Source organism: Apteryx mantelli, chromosome 3 (assembly GCF_036417845.1).
Source record: "Apteryx mantelli isolate bAptMan1 chromosome 3, bAptMan1.hap1, whole genome shotgun sequence".
Classification (NCBI taxonomy): Eukaryota; Metazoa; Chordata; class Aves; order Apterygiformes; family Apterygidae; genus Apteryx; species Apteryx mantelli.
Genome location: NC_089980.1, coordinates 48,595,188 through 48,615,802, shown reverse-complemented (window position 1 = coordinate 48,615,802; position 20,615 = coordinate 48,595,188). Strand labels below are relative to the sequence as shown.

The following is a 20,615-nucleotide window of genomic DNA, read 5'->3' as shown; positions in this document are numbered from 1 at the left end:
GACTGATGAATGGTAAACAAACATGCTGAGGGAGTGGGTAAAACATTTGCTTTGGCTATGATGTATATACTGTGCTCATTACAGAATTTAATGACAGACTTAAAACTCACTTGTACTCAGATGTGTTCTTAGAAGTGGCTCCTCAAGATCTGCTATATGCTATGAATTCCTGCTTCTTCTTAACTATAACAGCAACATCACTTTTAAGCTTGCAAATGGTAGACTCAAATTGTTTCCCCAAATCATTTAGCAGCTGTGACTGTCTCTCTGTAAAAAGATGTAGTACCTGCAGATTATCTTCCTGCTAAAACATAATAAAAGGAATGAGTTGGGATCAACATGCATGACATTTTTTGTTTATATAGCAAAGACTACTTATTTATGGTCTTGCAGGTTAACAAAGGTGGTAACTGAGTAAAAGATAAGGCAACTAACAGAACAAGCCACAACCTCATAAACTAAAATTAGGATCATAGTAGCATGTTCTCTTGCCAAGGAGACTCAGCACATCACAGCTGGAATGATGTACTTTTGGAAATGGGAGCACTGCTTTTTGTCCTGGCCAAATAAATTGCACCACTTGTTCTCCTACAGAAACAGCTGTAGGAATTAGGCAGGACACAAGCTGTATAAGCCTTAAGAGCCACAGGTTGGCTACTATGTGTTAGCTGCATAACTAACTTCAAGTATTAGTGCCATTTGGCAACATATTTTTGATGTATGCTCCCCACAGCTCTTGTGACTGACAGCATCTGTTGTCCTTGAAGTAATCACCAATCATCCTGCTACTAGTTACCCAGACAATTATGCAGTGGGTTTTAGAAATGGATAGCCTGTAAGCATCTAATATCTTTGTTAATATACATTCTAGCTCTTTCATTGCAGAAAAAGTTTCAAGGTCAGGTGCAGCAAGGGCATTTGTTTGTTTTATAACAATGCTAAAGCCTACACCAAAGCATTACATATAGTTGTGGAGAAAAACAATGGAACAGTATTTTCATAAAGCCTAGAATTAATTTCTGTTATGTAAAACAAATGTCACTTTTAAAGTTTCTTCTTCTGAGAACAAAACAAGTTTTGGTCTGCATCACCACAATTATTATTAAAAATACCGTAGGCTGTGATTAGGACAGAGTAAGCAAAATCACTAACAGTGATCAGGTACTAACTTTTACCTTTAAACAGGGAAAATAATATGTGGTTCTGATTCCTTAATGCAGCCAGGCCTGAAAGATTTGTTGGACTAAAATTCAGCTCATGCTACTCTGTCCATGACAGTCTAAAGGTCTGGAAGGTCTTTGTAACTACTTCCTAAAGAAACAAAGCATCTAAGCCCTCTTTTATGTTTGCAGATTTATTGTACTCAACTACAAGATGTTTTAAATGACTGCTGAGGTTTGGAATGTCCCTCCAGCTCTAACTATCTATCTGACCTAACAAACATGCTGATCAGATGCCAAAGCAAACTGATGTTTACATCTTTTATATCCAACTTTGCTATAGGATGTGTTTTATTTCGTTCCTTGTTACCTACAGAAAAACTAACAATAGTGGAAACCGAGTAACCTGATTGATAGGTATTAAAGGTTAATTGGAAGCAAAACTAGCTGAGAGGACTTCAAGATTTGGCTATGCAGGGTAAGAAAACTCTGGCTATTTCAGTGTTGCTGGCAAGAAATTGAGGGTTTGGGCTATTGAGTATTAACAGGAATAGTTTTGAAAAAGATCATACCAAGAAAGCCTAGAAATGCCAGGAAGTCCCCCACTTGCAAGCTTCAGAAAAATAATGGCTCCCTTTCCAAGCAGTCAAGAAGACTTACTTACTGAATATTGAGTCAATCAATCAATCACAGTCTAAAAGTTGTTCTGCATCATGCTGCTGAAGAAGCTGACTTGGGTTTTGTTTTGTTTTGTGTTGAAGCTTCATTTTCTGCTTAGAGAAAATTTGTCAGAGCCTGAAACAAGGGCTTATATAAATTAAAAAATACAAAAAAGACCCATTCTGGAAAGCAAACATATGAAGAAGGTGGAGGCAAGTCAACTTCCTAGAAGCACAAAGTAGCCACCCAGCTAAATACCCTTCCTTACAAGATGCCTGGTTAAAGTATTCCTTTCCCATAGGCAAACACTTCTGTAGAGAAGCTTGCCTTTCTGAGCTGAGTGTGCTCAATTTTTTCAATGTTACAACTAGCATATCGGACTACATCATTGTCTGTAGGCCTTGACAAGGCTGCGCAAAATGCAAGGAAACAAGGAGTCTCACTCCAGGACTAAAAACAAATTGTAGCAAGAGACAAGACTAATGATACCTTCATTTTCAGATTGCTAAAGCTAGCACAAAATTCTTTGGAATCAGAAAGGGATCTCCTATGTTTAAAACACTGTGGATAGCTTAGGTACCAGTGGCTTGGAGTGCTTCAACTGAAGGAATTGCTGTCTTACTACGTTCATGTTTTGATAGAAGATCTTAAGGGCCTTAGCAAATTCTGCATCGCAGCTGGTCCGAGGACTGTGCGTTGCTTCAGATTCTCTCAATGACAGAGACTGTTTCCTCATCTTAATTGCCTTGGTAGGTGACTCTGATTTCCTCTCTAAAATGCAAGAGATTAATAATAAAATAAAGTTTAAACTGATAAGCAAAAAATTAATCCTGAATTTACTGTCATGGAAAGTGGCAGCCTTATTCCCTTTGTCAGAAGGGAAAAAAGTCAGTAGGACATAAGCTAACTCTCTTTACAGCCTGCATCCTGAGGCGGTACTGGTAAATGAGAGATAACTGTAGCAAAAGCATGAAATACTGAGACATTGTTTGTGACAGGCACTGACTTTCGTGGTGGCTTGTGTCCCACTTTAGCTTGTCCTTAAGAAGCAAATTTTCTTCTCTTAAAGCTCTATTGATCTCTCTCAGCAACTCAGTCTCTTCTTCCATGTGCAGCAGCTTCTGGTACAGCTCAGACATGTGGTTGGCTGTATCCTATTATTTCAAAAAATTCCAGTTCAGATTATTGTCCCCAAATCCTTATTGCTTCCTGTCTATCAAAAACAACTGTAAATGGATATTTCTAATGGGATAGTGGAGCTATTACATTTTTCTACATTGTTGAAATTTTGAAAACAAACTTTTCTGAGGCTTCAGAAGGACATCTTTTTCCTTCCTTACAGTTTCATTAGTCCTTTAAACACACAAACATGGGTTTATTATTGCCCCAACTACCAATGTTTGCTGGCCTGTTGCCACAATACTTCATTAGCAAAAGTAGCAAAAGAATTTCTCCAAGTACTAGGGACAAACCTTTAGCTTAAATCTCTCTCTCTCTGTATGCAGGTATGTGCGCACACACACACACACACACACACACACACAACTGTTAAAGTTACTATTTAATTACTTTAATTTCTCTCATAATCTTTTCATTTCTGATGTAATTAAATAAGCCGGCAAGGTCAAGAACTTGCTAAAGCCCAAATACCTGACTGTGGTGCTCCAGCAAATGGGTATGAAACAGTTCTGCAGTTCCACAGCTCATCGCTTGCCTCCTGCAGCTGGGTGATACAACTCAGCACCTGACAGGCCCTATCATCCATGACAGCGTTTCAGTGCAGTACACAAGGAGCATTCGAGCTTGTACAAAGTGCTGTGCTTAATTAGACACCTTCCTGCAACCTTTGGTCACAACATACTCCCATTAAAGTCAGGTGTTTTTTCAGAATGTCATTTCAGTAATGTAAGTAAGTGCACTTACCAGACCAGCATCATTTGCAGTCAAAGCTTTAGGATCATCAACCATAATGGTGCCCTCAGGTGCGAGCAGAAGACCATCTAGGGAGCAGTCCATCTCTGTGCAACCTTCTGCAGCAGAGCAAAGACACAGCACGGTTAGGAACCTGTCATCACGTTCTCTTTAAAATTGGTGCCCTTAATGTATACTGTATTCAATATTTAAAGTGGAAATAAACACCATCTCTTTCCAAAACTCCTCATTTGTGACAGAAATAGCCTTTTCCTTGAAACTTCAACCAAATGCAGTATTTGTTTAATGAATCTCATTACAGATGTGTGCTATATTATATTCTTAAAATATTCACAGCAATTAACTGTGACAGAGAAGTTAACAAATTACCTTGGAGAATATTATATGGCAATTTTAGTTCTGACAACACTATTCTTATAACTCGCTATGTCTAAGGTTTATCCTGAAAAGGAGCGCCTATTCTACTTATCAATTTCACTTTTCCAACTAGATATCTGTATTATAGGTAGATATATAGATATATCACAGGTTTTCATGCTCCTCTCCTACACTTTTTCCTTTCATCCTGTTTGCCACTGAAAGAGCTCCATAGGACCTTGGATACTGGCAAATGTTAATGTGAAGCTCCAGGTGATAGCAAATGCATGAATTACAGTCCTGACCTGTCCTGGCAAGTTCTGGACCACCCTGACTGCCAAGCACCTGGTGATTCTTTCCTACTGAACTGCCACATAAAGCTGACAGAAACAGTAGTTGTCCTTTTTGCAAATTGCATTGTGAACAGTACCAGAGACAAACCACATTTTTTTCATATATTACACCCACACCCAGAGCTGAAAAACAGAAGGATTTTTTGAGTCCACTGAATAGTTCCCAGCAACTGCAAGAAGTCCATCACACAGAGATATTTATACATGCACCATATGCCACTGTGATTAACTTCTATGACTAGGGCATTCAATAGTTTAGCACGTATTGCTGACGTGAACCTTGGTATTTACTGGTACCTGTGTAACTTAAGGCGGGAGGTAAAATAAAACAAAGAGTGAAGAGAGGTCTGTAACCAGTGGTGTGGCAAACTCCCAAGCTGCTCAGCCCACACCCTCTTTCCAGGGAGCTGCTGTGGCAGCAGCTCTCCACCAGCCGTGCTGTCACAACTCCCCTGCAGACACCCCCAGGCTCCATGAGCCCATGCACCAGCTCTGTGCACAGCGCCAGCAGCAGCTCCAGAGCCATGGGGCCTTGAGCACCCAAGGTGACCTAGGTAGCCCTCACATTTCACAGGTGCTGCTCATGCAAGGAGGAGGAGGAGGAGAAGTTGGGAGAAGGACTGGGGAAGAGGATGGCCAGGACTGAGCTCGTGTCCCCCAGCAGCACCCCAGGGATGGCTGGCAGAGGGGCTGCCTGCACAACTGCCCCACCACTCCCTGCAGACAGGTGCAGAGCACTGGTCCCTCAGCAGGACACTGGGGTTCAGATGGTAAAGGCGTCCCCCACCCCCTTTCCTCACCATCACCCCCTGGTTATGGCTAAACCACAGTGCAGCCTGCACACAAGTGTCTTGCACTTGCTGGTGACTTGACTTCAAGACTTGACTTGATGACTTGTCTCCAGGTCAAATTACCCAACCTCTTTGTTCTTCAGTTTCCCCACCAGTAAATGAATGGAGTAGTGTTGCTGTCCTTTATGGGGATGCATTAGGCCTTCCTGCAGCAATGTTTTTGAAGTATGGACCACCACGTTCAATATGCTGTCTGAATATAAAGCAAAACTTTTTCCATAGAGCCTGCTTTTAGCATCAAGTGATGTACAGCTCAGTGAGGTTTAGGATAACATCTTCATTTAAAAATTATACCAGGAAGCCACTAATGAATTTTTCACATACTGAATTAATATTGTACTGAAGAATTTGAACAACTAAACTATTCATAGTTCATCATACAGGCAGTTTTGTATCTATAATGATGCAGCAATACAGTTTGATTCTATCTACAACCCATCACTGAAGAGGACTATGAAATATAAAATGAAAATCATGGAAAGAAATACCTTGAAGTCCCCACAAATCAACAATTAAAGCATTTTTCTGTAAATAATTCAAAAATTCATAGGATGCATTTAGAGCTGAGAAGTGGACTGTTTCTTCTATCTTTGGATTCACATTTTTCCAGACAGGCTTTGTATATAAGGACCGTGGAAGATCATAAACTCTATACCTAAAGAGATAAAACATAAGCATAAAAAAATTAATTAAAAACCAATCCACTTTCTGAAAGTGCTATTTAAACAGACACAAAAGGTGAGCAAAAACAACTACTGTGGCATTTCAAGGTCAGCTGTTCTTTCCTGCTCAACAAAATGCCTTTTGCAGTCCCACAGCACACACGATTCATGAAAATAGTGTGCTTTATTAATTTTTAGTACTTATTCCATTGACAACAGCAGTTTGACATGCTGTCAAAAAGGCACTTACACAAACAGCTTTAAATTATTCATAACTCTGTTTTTTATTCTGAGACTTAGAGCTTTCTGCCTATTTGCTAATCCATGGGACATTTCTCAGACTCCCCTCCTCCCCCATACCTTTGTGGAGAGCAAAAGAATTCATGCTCAACACAGAGCTTTAAAAATTGCAGTAATATTTGTGGGAGGACACTACCTATCTCCTATAGTGTCAAAGATTCAAAGTTAAATTCTTGCTATAGCTTAAAGACACAAGCAAAACAGATAATCGTTTATGCAGTCATATGACTGTCACATGGGTAATGCTCTCGATTTCACCAGAAACACAAACTGGGCATGTTCTGGGGAGACAGGGAACTGCTGCAACACGGTACCCTATCTGAATGCCTCTTCCCGCAGCATCTCGCAGCCATTTGACTCCAAGGCACTCTACGATGTGAATCTGGAAATCAACCCTTCTTCCCAGCAACTCCAAAGGATCAATAACCATATCGTCTTCCCCAAGGATCCTACAAATGCAGAAAGAACGGCACAACGTATTTGACCCAGGTCCACAACCAACAACAAAGTAGGATGACAACACAAATGAGGAAGATACTGGGGCCACAGAGGAGAGCTGCTTTTACATGACATGCACGTTTTGATAATTAATAATTACTGGCAAACAAAAGATGAGTTTTATAAAGCTAGTTTGCTTTTCTTTGCTGCAGAACTCCAAGATAGCAAAATTAGGACATTATCAGATGTTACTAGAGTGAGAGCAACAGTGCTTGAGAGAGAAAAACAAGACACAGGGAGGATGACAGAGAACTGTCCATAGAAAAGGTCAAAAAATAAAGAACAGAGTCCATAAAAAATAGGGAGACAGAAATCCTTCAAAACAGAGAAGGACTAAACTGAATCTATTTTATTATATAATCATTTTCTTCCTCAAACTAGTGAGCTTCTGTGTCGACTGCAACTAAAACAAACTTACTGTAATGTCCCAACCTTACAAAGATGTCTAGTTATGAAGAAAGAGACCAAGCAACAGGAGCAGAAGCTACTTGCATACCAACACCATTCCAGAAACTTCAGGAGGACAACTACCCCCCTTGGCCCTTTGCTCTTGTACAAGGTGCCAACTCCATCAGGGGGCAGGGAAAGACAAAAGCAGTTTGCCAGAGCGGTTCATTCAGCCAGGCTGACAGCTTGAAAAACATACAATTCCTGGGGCTCTGCACAGCGCTTCAGCATAGGCAGAAATCAGGACTGACTGCTCATGGGTCTCATCTAGTGATGCTGGAGCTGATCCCTGCTCCCAGTTACACCAGCAAGATCTCTAAATAGCTCCCCCTTTCACATTTTGCTCAGTGTTTCCAGCCTTCATTGCCAATCAAGTGTTTCAACAAGTCAACTTCCTGAATTCTTTCTTTAAAAAAGAACAACCAACAACTCTCTAGTACAGAGGTGACGAATGCTTACCTCCCATCCCTGGAGCACGGAGACAGGTTTATTACCACGACAGCCTCCTCCAGCCCCTCTGAATTCAGAAGCTCAGTCTGCTCCTCCAGCTGCAAGCAGTACGCCAGTGACTGAAGCCAGACATGAGCAGACCCCAAGTGGACAACCTCCACCGGGTCCCAGAACGGATCACTGTCCTGGTTCACATGTGTGTCCTCACCTTCCCGAAAACGCTGGTAAAGCTCTTCCATTAGGAACTTCCTATTAATGAACTTGGCCTTTGACCATATCCACACCTATGGAAGCAGAGAAGTGATGAAATGAATTGGTCTAGTTTGTGCTACGTAACCTGCTGAAAAACTATATTTTCATTTCAACAGCCATTCCTAATATCCAACCTCCTTTTTGCCAAATGAAGACTATTACTTCTAGTCTTTCTTGTGGAGCTATGGAGAATCACCAATCATCTTCTCTTTGCAAGTCTTTAATGCACAGGAGGACTTGGTCACCTCTTTTCTAGAGCAAACAAAACTCAGTTCCTTCAGCCTTTCGTATTGACTGAAGTAATTTGCAGCTCTTAGAATTTCATATTTAAAACATATAATAAATTGTTCTTCTGACCAAGCTATCTCAAAGTTTATACAAACACTGAAGCATGGAAGAAAGGAAAGAGAAGATTTATTTTACAGACCAGAGTTCGGAGCATTCATTTACAATAAAGAAGTGTGTAGTCTGTGTGTAAAGAAGTGAAGTCTGTGCTCCAGTGAAAGATCATTTATCTGGCAGAGTGGAGATTTTAAGGATTTATTAAAACACAGTTAACCACCTTTCATGTTCATTTTCTCCCAGTCCAGTATTGCTTGTTAATATATTTCTTCTACATTAAAAAAAATCTCTTTCCTAGATCTTTTCTTGTTTACAGCTTCAATATAATTCATTCTTACAACCAGTAGCAGAGAAAATACCACTGAAAAATCTAAATAAATCATTAGGTTTACTTCTTAAGACTCCCTCTTATGTTTTTGGTTTCTCTGTTTTTAAAGAGCACACAACAGAAGCTTATCTATTATCAAGGCATTGTCCATGCCAATACTTGAACAACACAAGAGGAGCTGGAAATCTTTTAACAAAAAAATGGCATTGCATGTTGCAGCCGCAATGGTTTGAAAGACTAACGGACATCATTTGCGGCAAATACACTAGACCAAAATGAGGATAAAGTACATTATGAAATGTTTCTGTAAACTGACAATTTACAGTTACAATTTATAGTGTGTCTAAACCAGAACTATTAAATACCTGAAGTGAAAATGTAAAATTGCTTTTCTTTATCCAACAGTGGTTCTCCCAAAGATATGAAATAAACTGGTAACAGACAAGTAGTTGGAAAAGTCTTTCTTTTTGAAAGGGAGAAAGCAAATTCTCTCCTTCATTATTTAAAAGGCTAAGCTTTGCTGCTAAGCAGCCTGTGATCAACTGCAATTGAAGGAGGTTTCAATGACAGAGTGTTTTTAGCACTGATGAAACTGATCTAGTGCTATAGCAAGTCCAGGGAACCATCAATAAAATCTCAGCAAAAAAGGAGCCATAGTGTGAGGTTCTCTGACCATCACTCCCTGCGCTTAGACACCTTCTAAGGAGAATTTTATATCAAACCCTCCTGCATTAGTTCACCAGGAGCATCTGTTGCAAAATACAGGAACAGAAAGAGAAAATATCTCAGAGTGGCTAATGGTACACTGAAATGATGAGGCATATTCAGTTATTTTAGGCGCAGAAATAGCGTACCTCGAGGCACAAACCTTTTTTTCAGGAGAATGGCTACAGGCAGTATATGGAGTCTTTTTAAGAAGTGAACAGATACAGAATTGGGGAAGGGGGGTGGTACTTCTCGTATGGTGGCACATAAAAAAATGCATCAAAGAGAGTGGAAGGGCAAAAAAGGAGTGTGGTTTTGTTAGGACACATCACAGAGAGCAATTGCAAGGGTTCCACATGTGCACCTTGAGGACGAGTGTGTCACCTGCACCTTTCTTATTTTCTCTTACAACATCCTCCTAATACATGAGCTGATTCAGGTTCTGCCTTCTTACCTGATTAGTAGTTACATGTGTCACTTTTACTATTATTTCCTTTTGTAGGTCATATCCTCTGGAGTCTGATGCGGCTAGATTTTTCACCTTCAGTTCAAATGTGAGGTCCTATTAAGTTAAAAAGCTTCTCAAGCACATTAACAGCCAAGACACATTTTGCTGCATAAGTCACGAATATTTTAATTTAAAAGGAATACTTTTAGTACTGTTTATAGAAGAAATTCTCATAATAATCTTTCTGCAATGTCTAGAATTTGACACCCCCAGTATTTCAAATTTTGGAAATGCACCTAGAATGAGGCTTCCTTAACTTCCCTAACCGTCACTGTATTGACGTAGTACTCTGAGGGTTTGGGAATTCCAACTTTTATTTAGTATACAAAGAGGTCAGATGAATAGTCCCAAAGTCTTTAGACAAGCAGACAATACCTGGTTTTCACTTTCAGAAGGCTACTGATCTTATATTAACTGTGTTCTCACATTAATACAACACTGTTCTGCTCATTATAGACCACTGGGACATTTTTTTGCAAGGAAGTCAGCAAATTGATTCTTTACTCATCATCCATGCTCCTCATCCCATGTTTTCTGTACAGATGTGTATCCCCTCCTAGCTGCTGGCATTCAGATGGAAGAAATTTGCTTCTCCCTTTAACAAGGAGGTAGAAACCAGCAGAGAAGGCAACAGAATTTCTAGGTCTACGAACTGTTATGAAGGAAGAAATACCCATATGGCAGGCATCTCTGAGGCTTTCCTGTTGTGCTACTGAATGCTGGAAATGGGACTGTCTGGACTTTTGGGATGAGCATGGCATTAAAAAAGTTGGTGAATGCATCACAGAACCTATTGAATGTAAGGGCCAATATATCCTTACTAGTCAGAGCATCGTAATTCCCTCATTTGAGGTGTGCTGGTCGCATGCCACCTACAGCTCCATCAAGATGCAGAGAGAAAGAAGAATCTTTATACTCTTCAGTTTATTTCCACTTTCCTTTAGAAAACCTCTCAGAAGTTAGTTAATTTAAATGCTGGGAAATTATTATAGTCTCTCTAGATTTTCCATTGAAATAATCTCATTATTCTTATCTTATGAAACAACTGTGAAGAAGAATTCTCTCTTCTTGGACTTTTCATCCTTCCTCTAAAACACTTAGGCAGATATTGTTTGCATATTTATACAGAACAGCTGCCCTGACATGCTGCCTGCAATCTGTACTCCCAAATTCTGTTTACTGAATTTACCTAACACTCTTAAAAAGGAAGAGTTGCACAAAAGGGAAAGCGTTCACACTGCATTTCCTCTTCTCTGCCTGTCAGGGAGTGAGGAAGACTGGGAAAAGCAAAAGGAATGGAGCAACAGTAAGGGCAAGAGTACTGGGAAAAAGACTTTTACAGTTATTTTTATTCATGTTCAGAAACTTACTAACCAAGTTTAACCTGCAGAAGTTGGGGGAGAAGCATTACCTACCTTCTTCAGCTCCTCACTCATCTGATTTACTTCAGCCACCAGTGGCATGAGCTTGATATAATCATGGAATACAGCAAGGATGCTGGGATCTGCTCTGCTGTCCTTACTGCTGGCAGCACCTGTTAGGGTGCGTTAGAGGGTAAACCAAGGGAGAAACTGCAATCTAACTTTTGGGTAGTTTTAAGGAGTTCCTTTTGGACTGTCAAAATACAATTTAATACTTCTAGCCCATGCTACCTTCCTTCTACTAACCAACTTTAAAATAGCCACCTAGCCAACGTACATGACCACGTCATTTCTACGACACACGCTGTGGGGGCATGAGCAGCGCAGAGCCGGGTGGTTGGTGCCCAACCTGCACACGTCACACAACACCCACAAGCAAGAGGAACAACAGCTATGTTGAAACACGTGCTTTGCTCACAACAACCTGTTTTAGCCTTTTTCAACACTGGATTGATTAGTTGCTCATATTAGAAAGTAACTGGACTTAATAGCTTCTGTCCTGCCCACTGCATGAAGAATTTCCCCCAAACTGCTACAGGATTCAGTTGACCTCAGAGTTTGCTACAGCACTGCCAGTGCTATTTAGAATAGAATTTCACTATTCAGTCATTAATTCTCTGGGGGTTTTTTTTGTTTGTTTGTTTTTTAAGGAATTCAGGTTCTGCAGACCAGTCCAGGTCGAAAAATGTGGACCTACATCTGGATTTTAAATACAAACAATTGGGTATATTTGGAGAACTGGCTCAGCCCGTTCTGAAGACCTACGGCATTTGGTTATGCAGTTGAGGACCAGTTACAAGCTTCCCCTGATTGGTGGTGTTAATGTGCAGATTTATTTTTTAGAGCATCACTAGCTTTTTTTTTTTTTTTTTTTTTTTTTTTTGAAAGATGGAGAATGTGTACCTGCGATATCATGATAGCTAGTTACACGGCAGCGCTCAGGCACATACTCACTGCATCCCTCACTGGAGGAGTGACGCCAGTGCTATCTGAGTTTTAGGCATCTAAGTCAAGTCTCGGAGGACCACCTGCATGCCCTCGTCCACCCCAGCAACTGCGGTAAAGATGCAAAGCCTCTAATCACAGGTGCTCAAATGCAACTCAGTCAAATGCCGAAAGTCAGGGGTGTGATTACGCTAATAGCTCTCCAATGGTGTATAATCACTGCACGTTTCTATAGAAATGGCGCAATTTAAAACATGAAATGTAAAAGCCATTTAGCAACTCAAAAATGCCTGGCAGATTAGTACATGATTAAAAAAGCAACACACACAAACCCAAACTCTTTAAGAATGATAAGCGTCTGAATGCAGAAGACCTACAGCAAATATTGTCAAGACCTTTGGACTGTTATATTCACAAACTAAACATTTCACTCTCTGGACTGAACAGGTTAAAATGGCTGGTACAAAAGTGAACTACAAAACCCTAATTTTAAGGAAAGCACTGGAGGGTAGCATTTCCCCAACATATAATGAAAAAATATAAACAGATGAAAAAATGAGAAGAAAAAAAGAAGCAAATTTTAGATGAGCAATGGGAATGTTTTGGATGACAGCAAAAATATGTATATCATTATATTTTGTACCACTATTACCTAATACGATCACATTAACAAAACTGATATAGATAGCTGCTAGAGGGACTGCGAAACAAAGGGAAAGCATATTTGAGCACACATCTGGCGATTCTGCTCACCAGAGACTTCTCTGGGAAAAAATATTCAGGCAGTAAAACATGCAGTGGCACACTGTACTGCCCATGTGTACTGCTCAGCATGCAGTCTCATGTGACCTTCTCATCTGGAGTGTGTATGTATTATTAAAAGTAACCTGATGTCATGTCTCAAATGTAGCTCGTAACTACTGCTCCCTTTTTTAAATAAAACAAGCAATTCTAATAGTAAAGGAAAACCAAGTGAAATCTTGGTAAGAATTTGGTCTCTTTGAAATAAAATCCAAAGCAATTTTCCAGAATCTCAGCTGTCAATCAGCTCATTCTGAGGCATAATGCAAACACACGTTTTACTGTTTGTGAACATAACACTATAAATAACCCCATATATGTACCAGTTTTGAGAAAAGCCGTTGGTTTCATGAAACAACATGTAAATTCATTAAATAAGTTCCCCAAACTGAAACCTATTACCTCTATCTATAATATGTATTAGGTAGGCAAAATGCAATTTGTCGTGATTCATGGCTGCTTTCTCACAAGGCAATGCACAGCCTCCAGTCCACTGCAAGAAAGACATGCTAATCGCAAAGGGAAAACACAGCTTATGAGGTCACCTGCAAATGATCCAGGGTGTGATGAAACATCAGCCACGACTGAAGAATGTTACTCAATACACAAACAATAACGCTTACCAAGTTTATCTGTGCTAAAACCTTCTGCTGCTGCCAACTCTGACTGAAAGAAATCATAATCGTATCTGCTCAGGTCCTCATCTGTTCGTTCTGCAGGCAGCCCAACATACAGGAAAGCACTGTTTGATCCCAAAATAACACGATCCTGAAGGGTTAAACAAAGGATGCTGTTAAATTCATGCAGGTGACATGTCAAGTGTCAGAGAATAGCAAAGTACTTGCAAACTCTTCCTGAGTGGGTAAAATTGCAAAGAGAAGTGATTATGGAGTGAGCTTGAGAGATGGAGAGGACCTGTGTGCTCTCACGGGCAAGGAGAGAGTCAACCTAGGATAACAAAAGCCCACCACAGAGCAGCTGGAAGACTTAAAAATCACTGCTGCCATTAACAGGGCAACCAAAGTTAAGGGAAGCTGATCGCCACATCAGATTTGCACCATTTCTCAAGATGAAAAATCTGTTAAATACCAGAATACAAAAGCAGATGTACTGACCCAGAGTAATGATCCATCTATCCCAGTATCCCCTCTGTGACACTGGTCCTCAGAGACAGATTCCCAACGAGGCATATTTGTACCAGGCAAACTACAGAGCTGCTTCATTTCTAGAAAGCCTTCCTGGTGTCCAGAAATCTGTAGCCTGGGTATTTACTGAGCTGGAAGTGTATCTTTATACTCAATTGCCCTTAATAGATTTCTCTTCCATGAAAGAAGAGATGTCAACTCCCTTTACGAAGCATAGTAACTTATATTTTCCACCACTTCCTCTGGCTGATTAACTAGCCCTTTGTTTGTGACGAATATGGACTCCGATAAGATTCATTTGATGTCCTTTAATTCTGGTCTATCACATTCACAGTGTCACAGTGTCAAAGACTCACACACATTATTTTGGGCTGACCAGATAAAAATAGAACCAATTACCTAATACTCCTATAAGAGAGGCACGGAGTTTATCCACATCTGTATCAAAAATCATTCTGAGGCTGAGCAAATGTCTTGTCACTTGGCTGCGTATTTTTAACCAAGACAGGTACCGATTTAAAATACGTCCCCTTTTGAGATGGGACCCTGCCTAGGCTAGACCTGCAGTGTGGGCTCTGTCTGCCGAGTCTTCTGTCTTTTCCCAAAAGAGAGGCTGTCGGAAAAGAGCAGAAGAGCTTTTAAACTCAAACCTCAGGTTCCCCCGGACAGACACTTCCAGAGGGCTTTTCTGGTTAAGTGCAAGTGAGACAGATCTGCAGGAAGGGTTTGTAAAGGCAGTCGGCCCCGCGGGGCAGCTCCTTCCCTTGCGCCTTCCTCATGCTCCAGGGACTTTGGTGCTGCAGCAGGAGCTGCGTAACCCCCCTCCGGCCACCCTGGCTCAACCACACCAGGGTGTCTGCAGCTCCCGGCTCTGCTCCCCACCTCGCATCCACAGCGGGCGGGTGCGCGGCAGCTCCCCTGAAAGGGGCCATTTCGCTGCCCCCAGGGGCTTCCCCTGCCCCAGGCCCTGCCTGATGCTGCCGGGGCATCAAAATCCCATCCTCGCTCTGACAGGTCATCCTTATTCGATGCACAATTACCTGTGTTTTCCCTGAAACACCATGCGTTCAGCAAGACACCTGCCTTTTTAAGGCTATGTGCATAGCCCCCTCTACTAGATTATGCTGTTTCTTGAAAGTTTCAAGATTTTTATATAAAATTTACCTTCCCCACATATAAGATCCTGCCTCAGGACATGGTGAGCAGGAATCATTCTGATTTTGTTTTATCCTTGGATTTTTTTGTTTTCTGAATTTTTGTTTCCGACTTTGTCTTTATGCCCCAAGAAAACACTCACCAAATGCTGTAGCTTTGTTTTCCCAGTGATGAGCACACCATTCACAAAGGCTTTGCACTTATCTCCTGGTGTTAAGGTAACTTTGCCATCAGCATTTGTAAATGTAGCATGTTTGTCCAAAATGCTGAAAGACATAAATTTTCTTGTGATTCACTTTTTTTTTTAATTGGAAAATCATCACAGAAAATGATATCATAATTTGGAAGATAATAAATTTAGGTTGTCATTTCAATTCACATTTTTTACCATTACAGAAATGGCAATTTCTAGAAACACAAGAAACTCGTCAATTATCCTTTCTAGCTTGTCCCTTACCAGCCATCATAAAAAGTTCAAAATAACCATAACCCATGCTTATACAGTGTAGTAAAATTCCTTGAACTAAAAAAAAAAATAAAAAAAAAAAGTCCAAACAACAAGCGAATCACTAACGTAGGTGTCTAGTTTTCCTTAAATTAACGTACTTACCCTAAACCTCTTAGGATTATTGCATTTGAGGTAGATTGACCAACATCACAAGAACCTAGAAAAGAATGAAGATTCCAGTATAGATTACATGTGCTTTAAACAACAACAGGTATGTGATGATTAAGGTATTGCTTTCAGTTTCACCTTTTCTCTTTTGCAGCAATTTGAAGAGCTTTGCTTAGCACAAACCTTTCATATTAGTGCTACAATTAAAAAAAGACAGTATACTAAATTATTGTATCTTTAGAGACAAGGCCCTGGATCCTGAAGTACATAAAGGGTTTGCTTTATGCAACTGCTGGTACTGCACACAAAAATATTTACAGAGGCATCTGGAAACCCCTAGAAATCCATGTGATCCATTATTGTCAAACAGATGGCAGAAAAAAAATCCAGTGCAAATCTCCCCTGTGCAACAACGTATCAGATCTACAAATATCTGATCCCATTTCTGTTAACTGCAGCTCTAGTCAGCTTGCAAAATGAAAGTTCACATTGTCAAATCTTTAGTTTTCTGGGGAAGAAGTGACTTTGACATCTAGTAGACCTGGATATTTCTTATCACTTATTTTCCTATCGTCTCTTAACATCTTTTGCAGTAGAAATAATTCTCAAAGTACAATTCTCCAGACCGCTCTGATCTCAAACAAAAGGAGCACAAGTTTATGGAGAGAAAAAGTAGGCAAGAGCTTAAGGAAAAACAAGATAATCATGACTAAAATGTCTAAGCAGTGTAGTACTACAGCATCACTGTTACGTCAATGTTAAGACAAAGAAAGTAGTATTCATATGTTGTATTCAGGACTTAAAAAAAAAATAAAAAAAATAACCATTCTGAATGAAGTGCTTGAGAACCCATGAAAGCTGGGGGTCTTCATTGATATTCAAGAGATAAGGGAATGTTTCCATCATCCGTCTCTCCTGAGTGAGAATTCAGAAATAAGTTATTTTAGCAGGATACATTCGAAAGCCTGAAGTAACAGCTAATAACATACATAGAGGTCTGTCTTTCTACAAGGAAAATCATCACCATAAAACAGCTTGTAAAAGAACAACCTCAAAAAAATCTAAATGCCAAACACTCAACAAGTGATTGCATTTTGATACATATACGCAGTCTCCAATTCCTGAAACACATTCTGGTTTATTAGAAATGCATAGGAACTCTGACCATGAAATGAAAAAAATTCAGTGAAAAAAGGCTTGGTTTAATGTTTCAGTTACAATTACAGCTCACACAACTTGGATGGTGTTAGCCCCGCCCCCCCCTTCACCTTTAGTGAGATTAATAAAATGCATGTGTTCAATTTTGCGTGTGAAGCTCATTAAGTCTTGGAAGCTTTGTGGTCTTTCATTGGTTCAGTTTTATTCCATGAAACAAAATATTAAAACAAAACAAAAGAATTACTTTGCAACTATCCCCAGACCTGCTTTCTGCAAAACGACCTGCATACGCTATTATAATGAATCATTTGTGCTACAGCAAAAATCAGCAACTTTGTCAGGACTGGGATCCCAGAGAACGAGGCACAGTACAAGTACTCAGAGACCTCACTCCACACAGCTAAGTCTACAACAAAGTACAACATGGAAGAATAACAACACATGGGGCAGAAGTGACTAGAGAAAACAGGAAACACTTCCTCAAACAGGCTTTATTTATGCAAGCTACCTATGCACAGAGGTAAGTGCTTCTGAATATGCAAGTCCACTATTAGTATAAAACAAATATGATGGTTGCAAACTTGGCATCTACTTGGCTGTTATCATTTGGCAGTTACCCATGTGCAATGCAGTGGAAATGATTCTTGAAGAGAAACTGGAAGGAGAACAGCATATGGCCTTTCAGTGAAGGTGTACATTGCATGAATTATTAATCAAGCCACCATCAGATGCCCTCTTTTCCACAGTAACCTACCATTCACCCCATGGCACATACGTATATCAGCCTTCTGCTGAAATACTTCAGTGTGGCTAATTAGTACATATTAACATTGACTGCTTTCAGAAACACCTTCAAAATTAAAAGCAATATTATTTTTAAAAATGGTCAAAGAATATTTGTCCACCCCAAGTTCCAGGGTGTTTATCTCATGACTGATTTAAAAGTGAAAATCTTTGGATCTCTCTGTCAAGGACTTGGAAATGACACAAGTCAGAGCTGCCTTGACAGCTTGGTATATTCACTAGCATGTTTTATTTCAATAATAATTCTTTATAAAATATAACCACAAAATAAAAATCAAGAAACTATAATGTACTTTGGTGGTAGAAGCAGACAGAAGATTCTGTTATATAAACTCATGAAATATTTAATATTATACTGCAGACCCTTAATACAATACAATACAGGGCTGTATTATTGCAGGTTTACTTAAGCTTAACAGCCCCTGGAGAGTCTTGTCAGGGCATTGCTGGCAGCAAAGTACGTTAGTGATGAATCTTAAAGACAACAAGAAGGGCCATTGTCATTAAAAGACCACAGATTAAAGCATCTGCAATTGGTCAGCAGCTTGCAGTGTGCATTCCTGGATCACTCACCTGAGCAAGCGCAGTGTACTGCTGCTCCCACTCCCCCCGGGTTTCCTCCAGCCGAGACTCCCATGCCACCTGAATGTTCTGAATCTGACGCTCATTTTCAGCCAGCAAATACCGCAGCTCTTCTGAACAGAGAGAGATCTTTAACCAAGGTATGTACGTGTAAAATAGCAAAACCCCTGTAAGAGACAAGGACTGCCAGCAAGGGGGACCATGTGCTGGTAGATGTCCTGGCTGATGTCCTGGCCTCTTGCATAAACCAACCTTGCCTCTGAATAGCTATTTGTTGCTGTAGTCACCATCCAGAACTAAAAATGAAAGCTGCCATCTTCTTTGTCTTCCTCTAACCAGAAGGTGATCACTGTAAAATACTCTGCCCCCCAAGTGTGCTCAGGAACCAACTCAAGTGAATTCTCTTTAAAGGAGTTTGTAAACTGCTAACCAATTGCAAATGCTCCCATCTCTTCCTTCAGCTCTGATGTTTGTCCACTCTTGTCTTTCTATAAATACTATTCACTCCTCTCTGCCTGCAGTGTCCTTACTTAGACTTTTGGGGGACTTTCAGTTTGAGCAAACCAAAGACACTTGATAAAGGATCTGACTTTGAGCAATTGGATGTGCCCACATCCATGCTAGTACTCAAAAGCAAAGTTAACTTTTTTTTTAATTTTTTTTTTTAATCTGTTTTGATAACGTCTGAATAACTTTAAAAAATCCCAAACCACAGATTATCAAGTGCTACTCCTGTATCTACAGGCAGAAACACAGCAACACTGTTAGGCTCGCTAAATAAACAGCATGTGAGCTAGCAGGCGGGGAGCCTGTTGGTAAGGAAAGAACATCCGCTCATCTGGGACAAGGTTCCGAGTTTTCTTGGTTCTTACATGCCTCATTGCAGGAGCAGATGGAGTCCTAATCCAGATAAGGGTGGTGTGGCACAACTGCAAGTGTGCTCTTGCACATTTATCAGACTGAGCAGGGTTAATACAGGTCTCCAACACTCTACATCCACATGAACTTGTGATTTTGAAATACTTGAAACTGGCACACTGTGCTTGATATTTTGTAAGACTCCTTGATTACCTCTGATAAAAGGTGCTATAATAAAGAAAAATGTAAGTGGAAATTTTATGTGCAAATGCATATTGCCAAACACAATTGGGATAACCACTAGGCTTACTTCAGAGATCTTTCAAAATGTTCTCTACCATCCATTTTGTAAAAAATTCACTTGTGGACACACTTTGGCTGCATTTTTTCCATACTTCTTCAGTGTTACAGACTACCAAAAGACCTCCCAATAATGTTTTGGGAACTCAGGATCTACTTGTTATTTGTAGCTATATTTATGCTGAAATACATACGTGTTTCATCAGCTACTAACGTCCCCATGTTCCCGAGCCCAGCCAGTCTGGACAATAGCTTGTTATTTTCAGCCTTCAGTTCTCTTATAAGCTTCTCAGTGGGACTTGTATTTACCACTGCTTTGTTCCTGATCTTTTTTGTCCTTTTAAATATGAAAATATACAAGAAAACAAACAAACAAAAAAGACACTGTTACACAGACAATCCTAGCACAGGACAAGATTTCCTGTCAAACATGATTTTTTTTTCTTCTTTAATTCTTTTTCCTCTTTAGAAATATTCCATGGAGCTCTGAAACTTAACAAGTGAAAAAAAATCTCACTGCCACTTTGCTCCTAAGCTGAAAGCATCTAATGTCCTCTCTTGGTGCTGCTAACAGGAATCACAGCCTAGTTTGTTTTTGCCCCTGCCATCCCAAGAAAATCCTTCTCTTCTCCAGCTAACCCTGACTCACAGCAGTGTAGCCACAGCTGTTGTACCTCTAGTGTGGTGGGCAATGTGGGACTGATATTTAAAAAAAGGATCTCCCCTGCCCAAGAATATGCATACCCCAAGTATGCTGAGAAATGCACTGCAGAGACAACTCAAGCTGCCTCTGCATGGAGCTGGCTCAGATTTGTAGAGTTTATTAGTCCAAGTTCACTAGCATGTAAAGGCAGTTCAGCTGTTTCCAGAACTGAACTGGTGCTGGAAACATTAAATCTTCACTGGTGCCTCTCTGCTCCTGCGGTCTGCTAACCACCAGGCTGCCGTGTTCACAACATCACTAAGCTGCAATCCACTTCTGGATAATGGACATGGATAACTGTCTGACTTCTTTTTAACTGGAC

The 20,615-nt window shown here is 40.2% G+C and overlaps 1 protein-coding gene across 1 annotated transcript in view; it reads right to left on the bottom strand.

Annotated features, from left to right (window-relative positions):
- Positions 1-2,315: 2,315 nt before the first annotated feature.
- LOC106485417 (kinesin-like protein KIF28) overlaps positions 2,316-20,615 on the bottom strand; it is a 34,814-nt gene continuing 16,514 nt past the window's right edge. The window contains exons 9-21 of the mRNA XM_067294567.1: positions 19,785-19,927; positions 18,424-18,545; positions 16,713-16,803; positions 15,883-15,937; positions 15,415-15,538; positions 13,596-13,740; positions 11,221-11,339; positions 9,752-9,859; positions 7,680-7,954; positions 6,590-6,724; positions 5,802-5,968; positions 2,827-3,850; positions 2,316-2,591 (exon numbers count right to left, since the gene is read on the bottom strand). Coding sequence (XP_067150668.1) covers positions 3,705-3,850; positions 5,802-5,968; positions 6,590-6,724; positions 7,680-7,954; positions 9,752-9,859; positions 11,221-11,339; positions 13,596-13,740; positions 15,415-15,538; positions 15,883-15,937; positions 16,713-16,803; positions 18,424-18,545; positions 19,785-19,927 — 1,630 coding nt within the window. The 3' untranslated portion in view covers positions 2,316-2,591; positions 2,827-3,704. The remainder of the gene's footprint in view (positions 2,592-2,826; positions 3,851-5,801; positions 5,969-6,589; positions 6,725-7,679; positions 7,955-9,751; positions 9,860-11,220; positions 11,340-13,595; positions 13,741-15,414; positions 15,539-15,882; positions 15,938-16,712; positions 16,804-18,423; positions 18,546-19,784; positions 19,928-20,615) is intronic.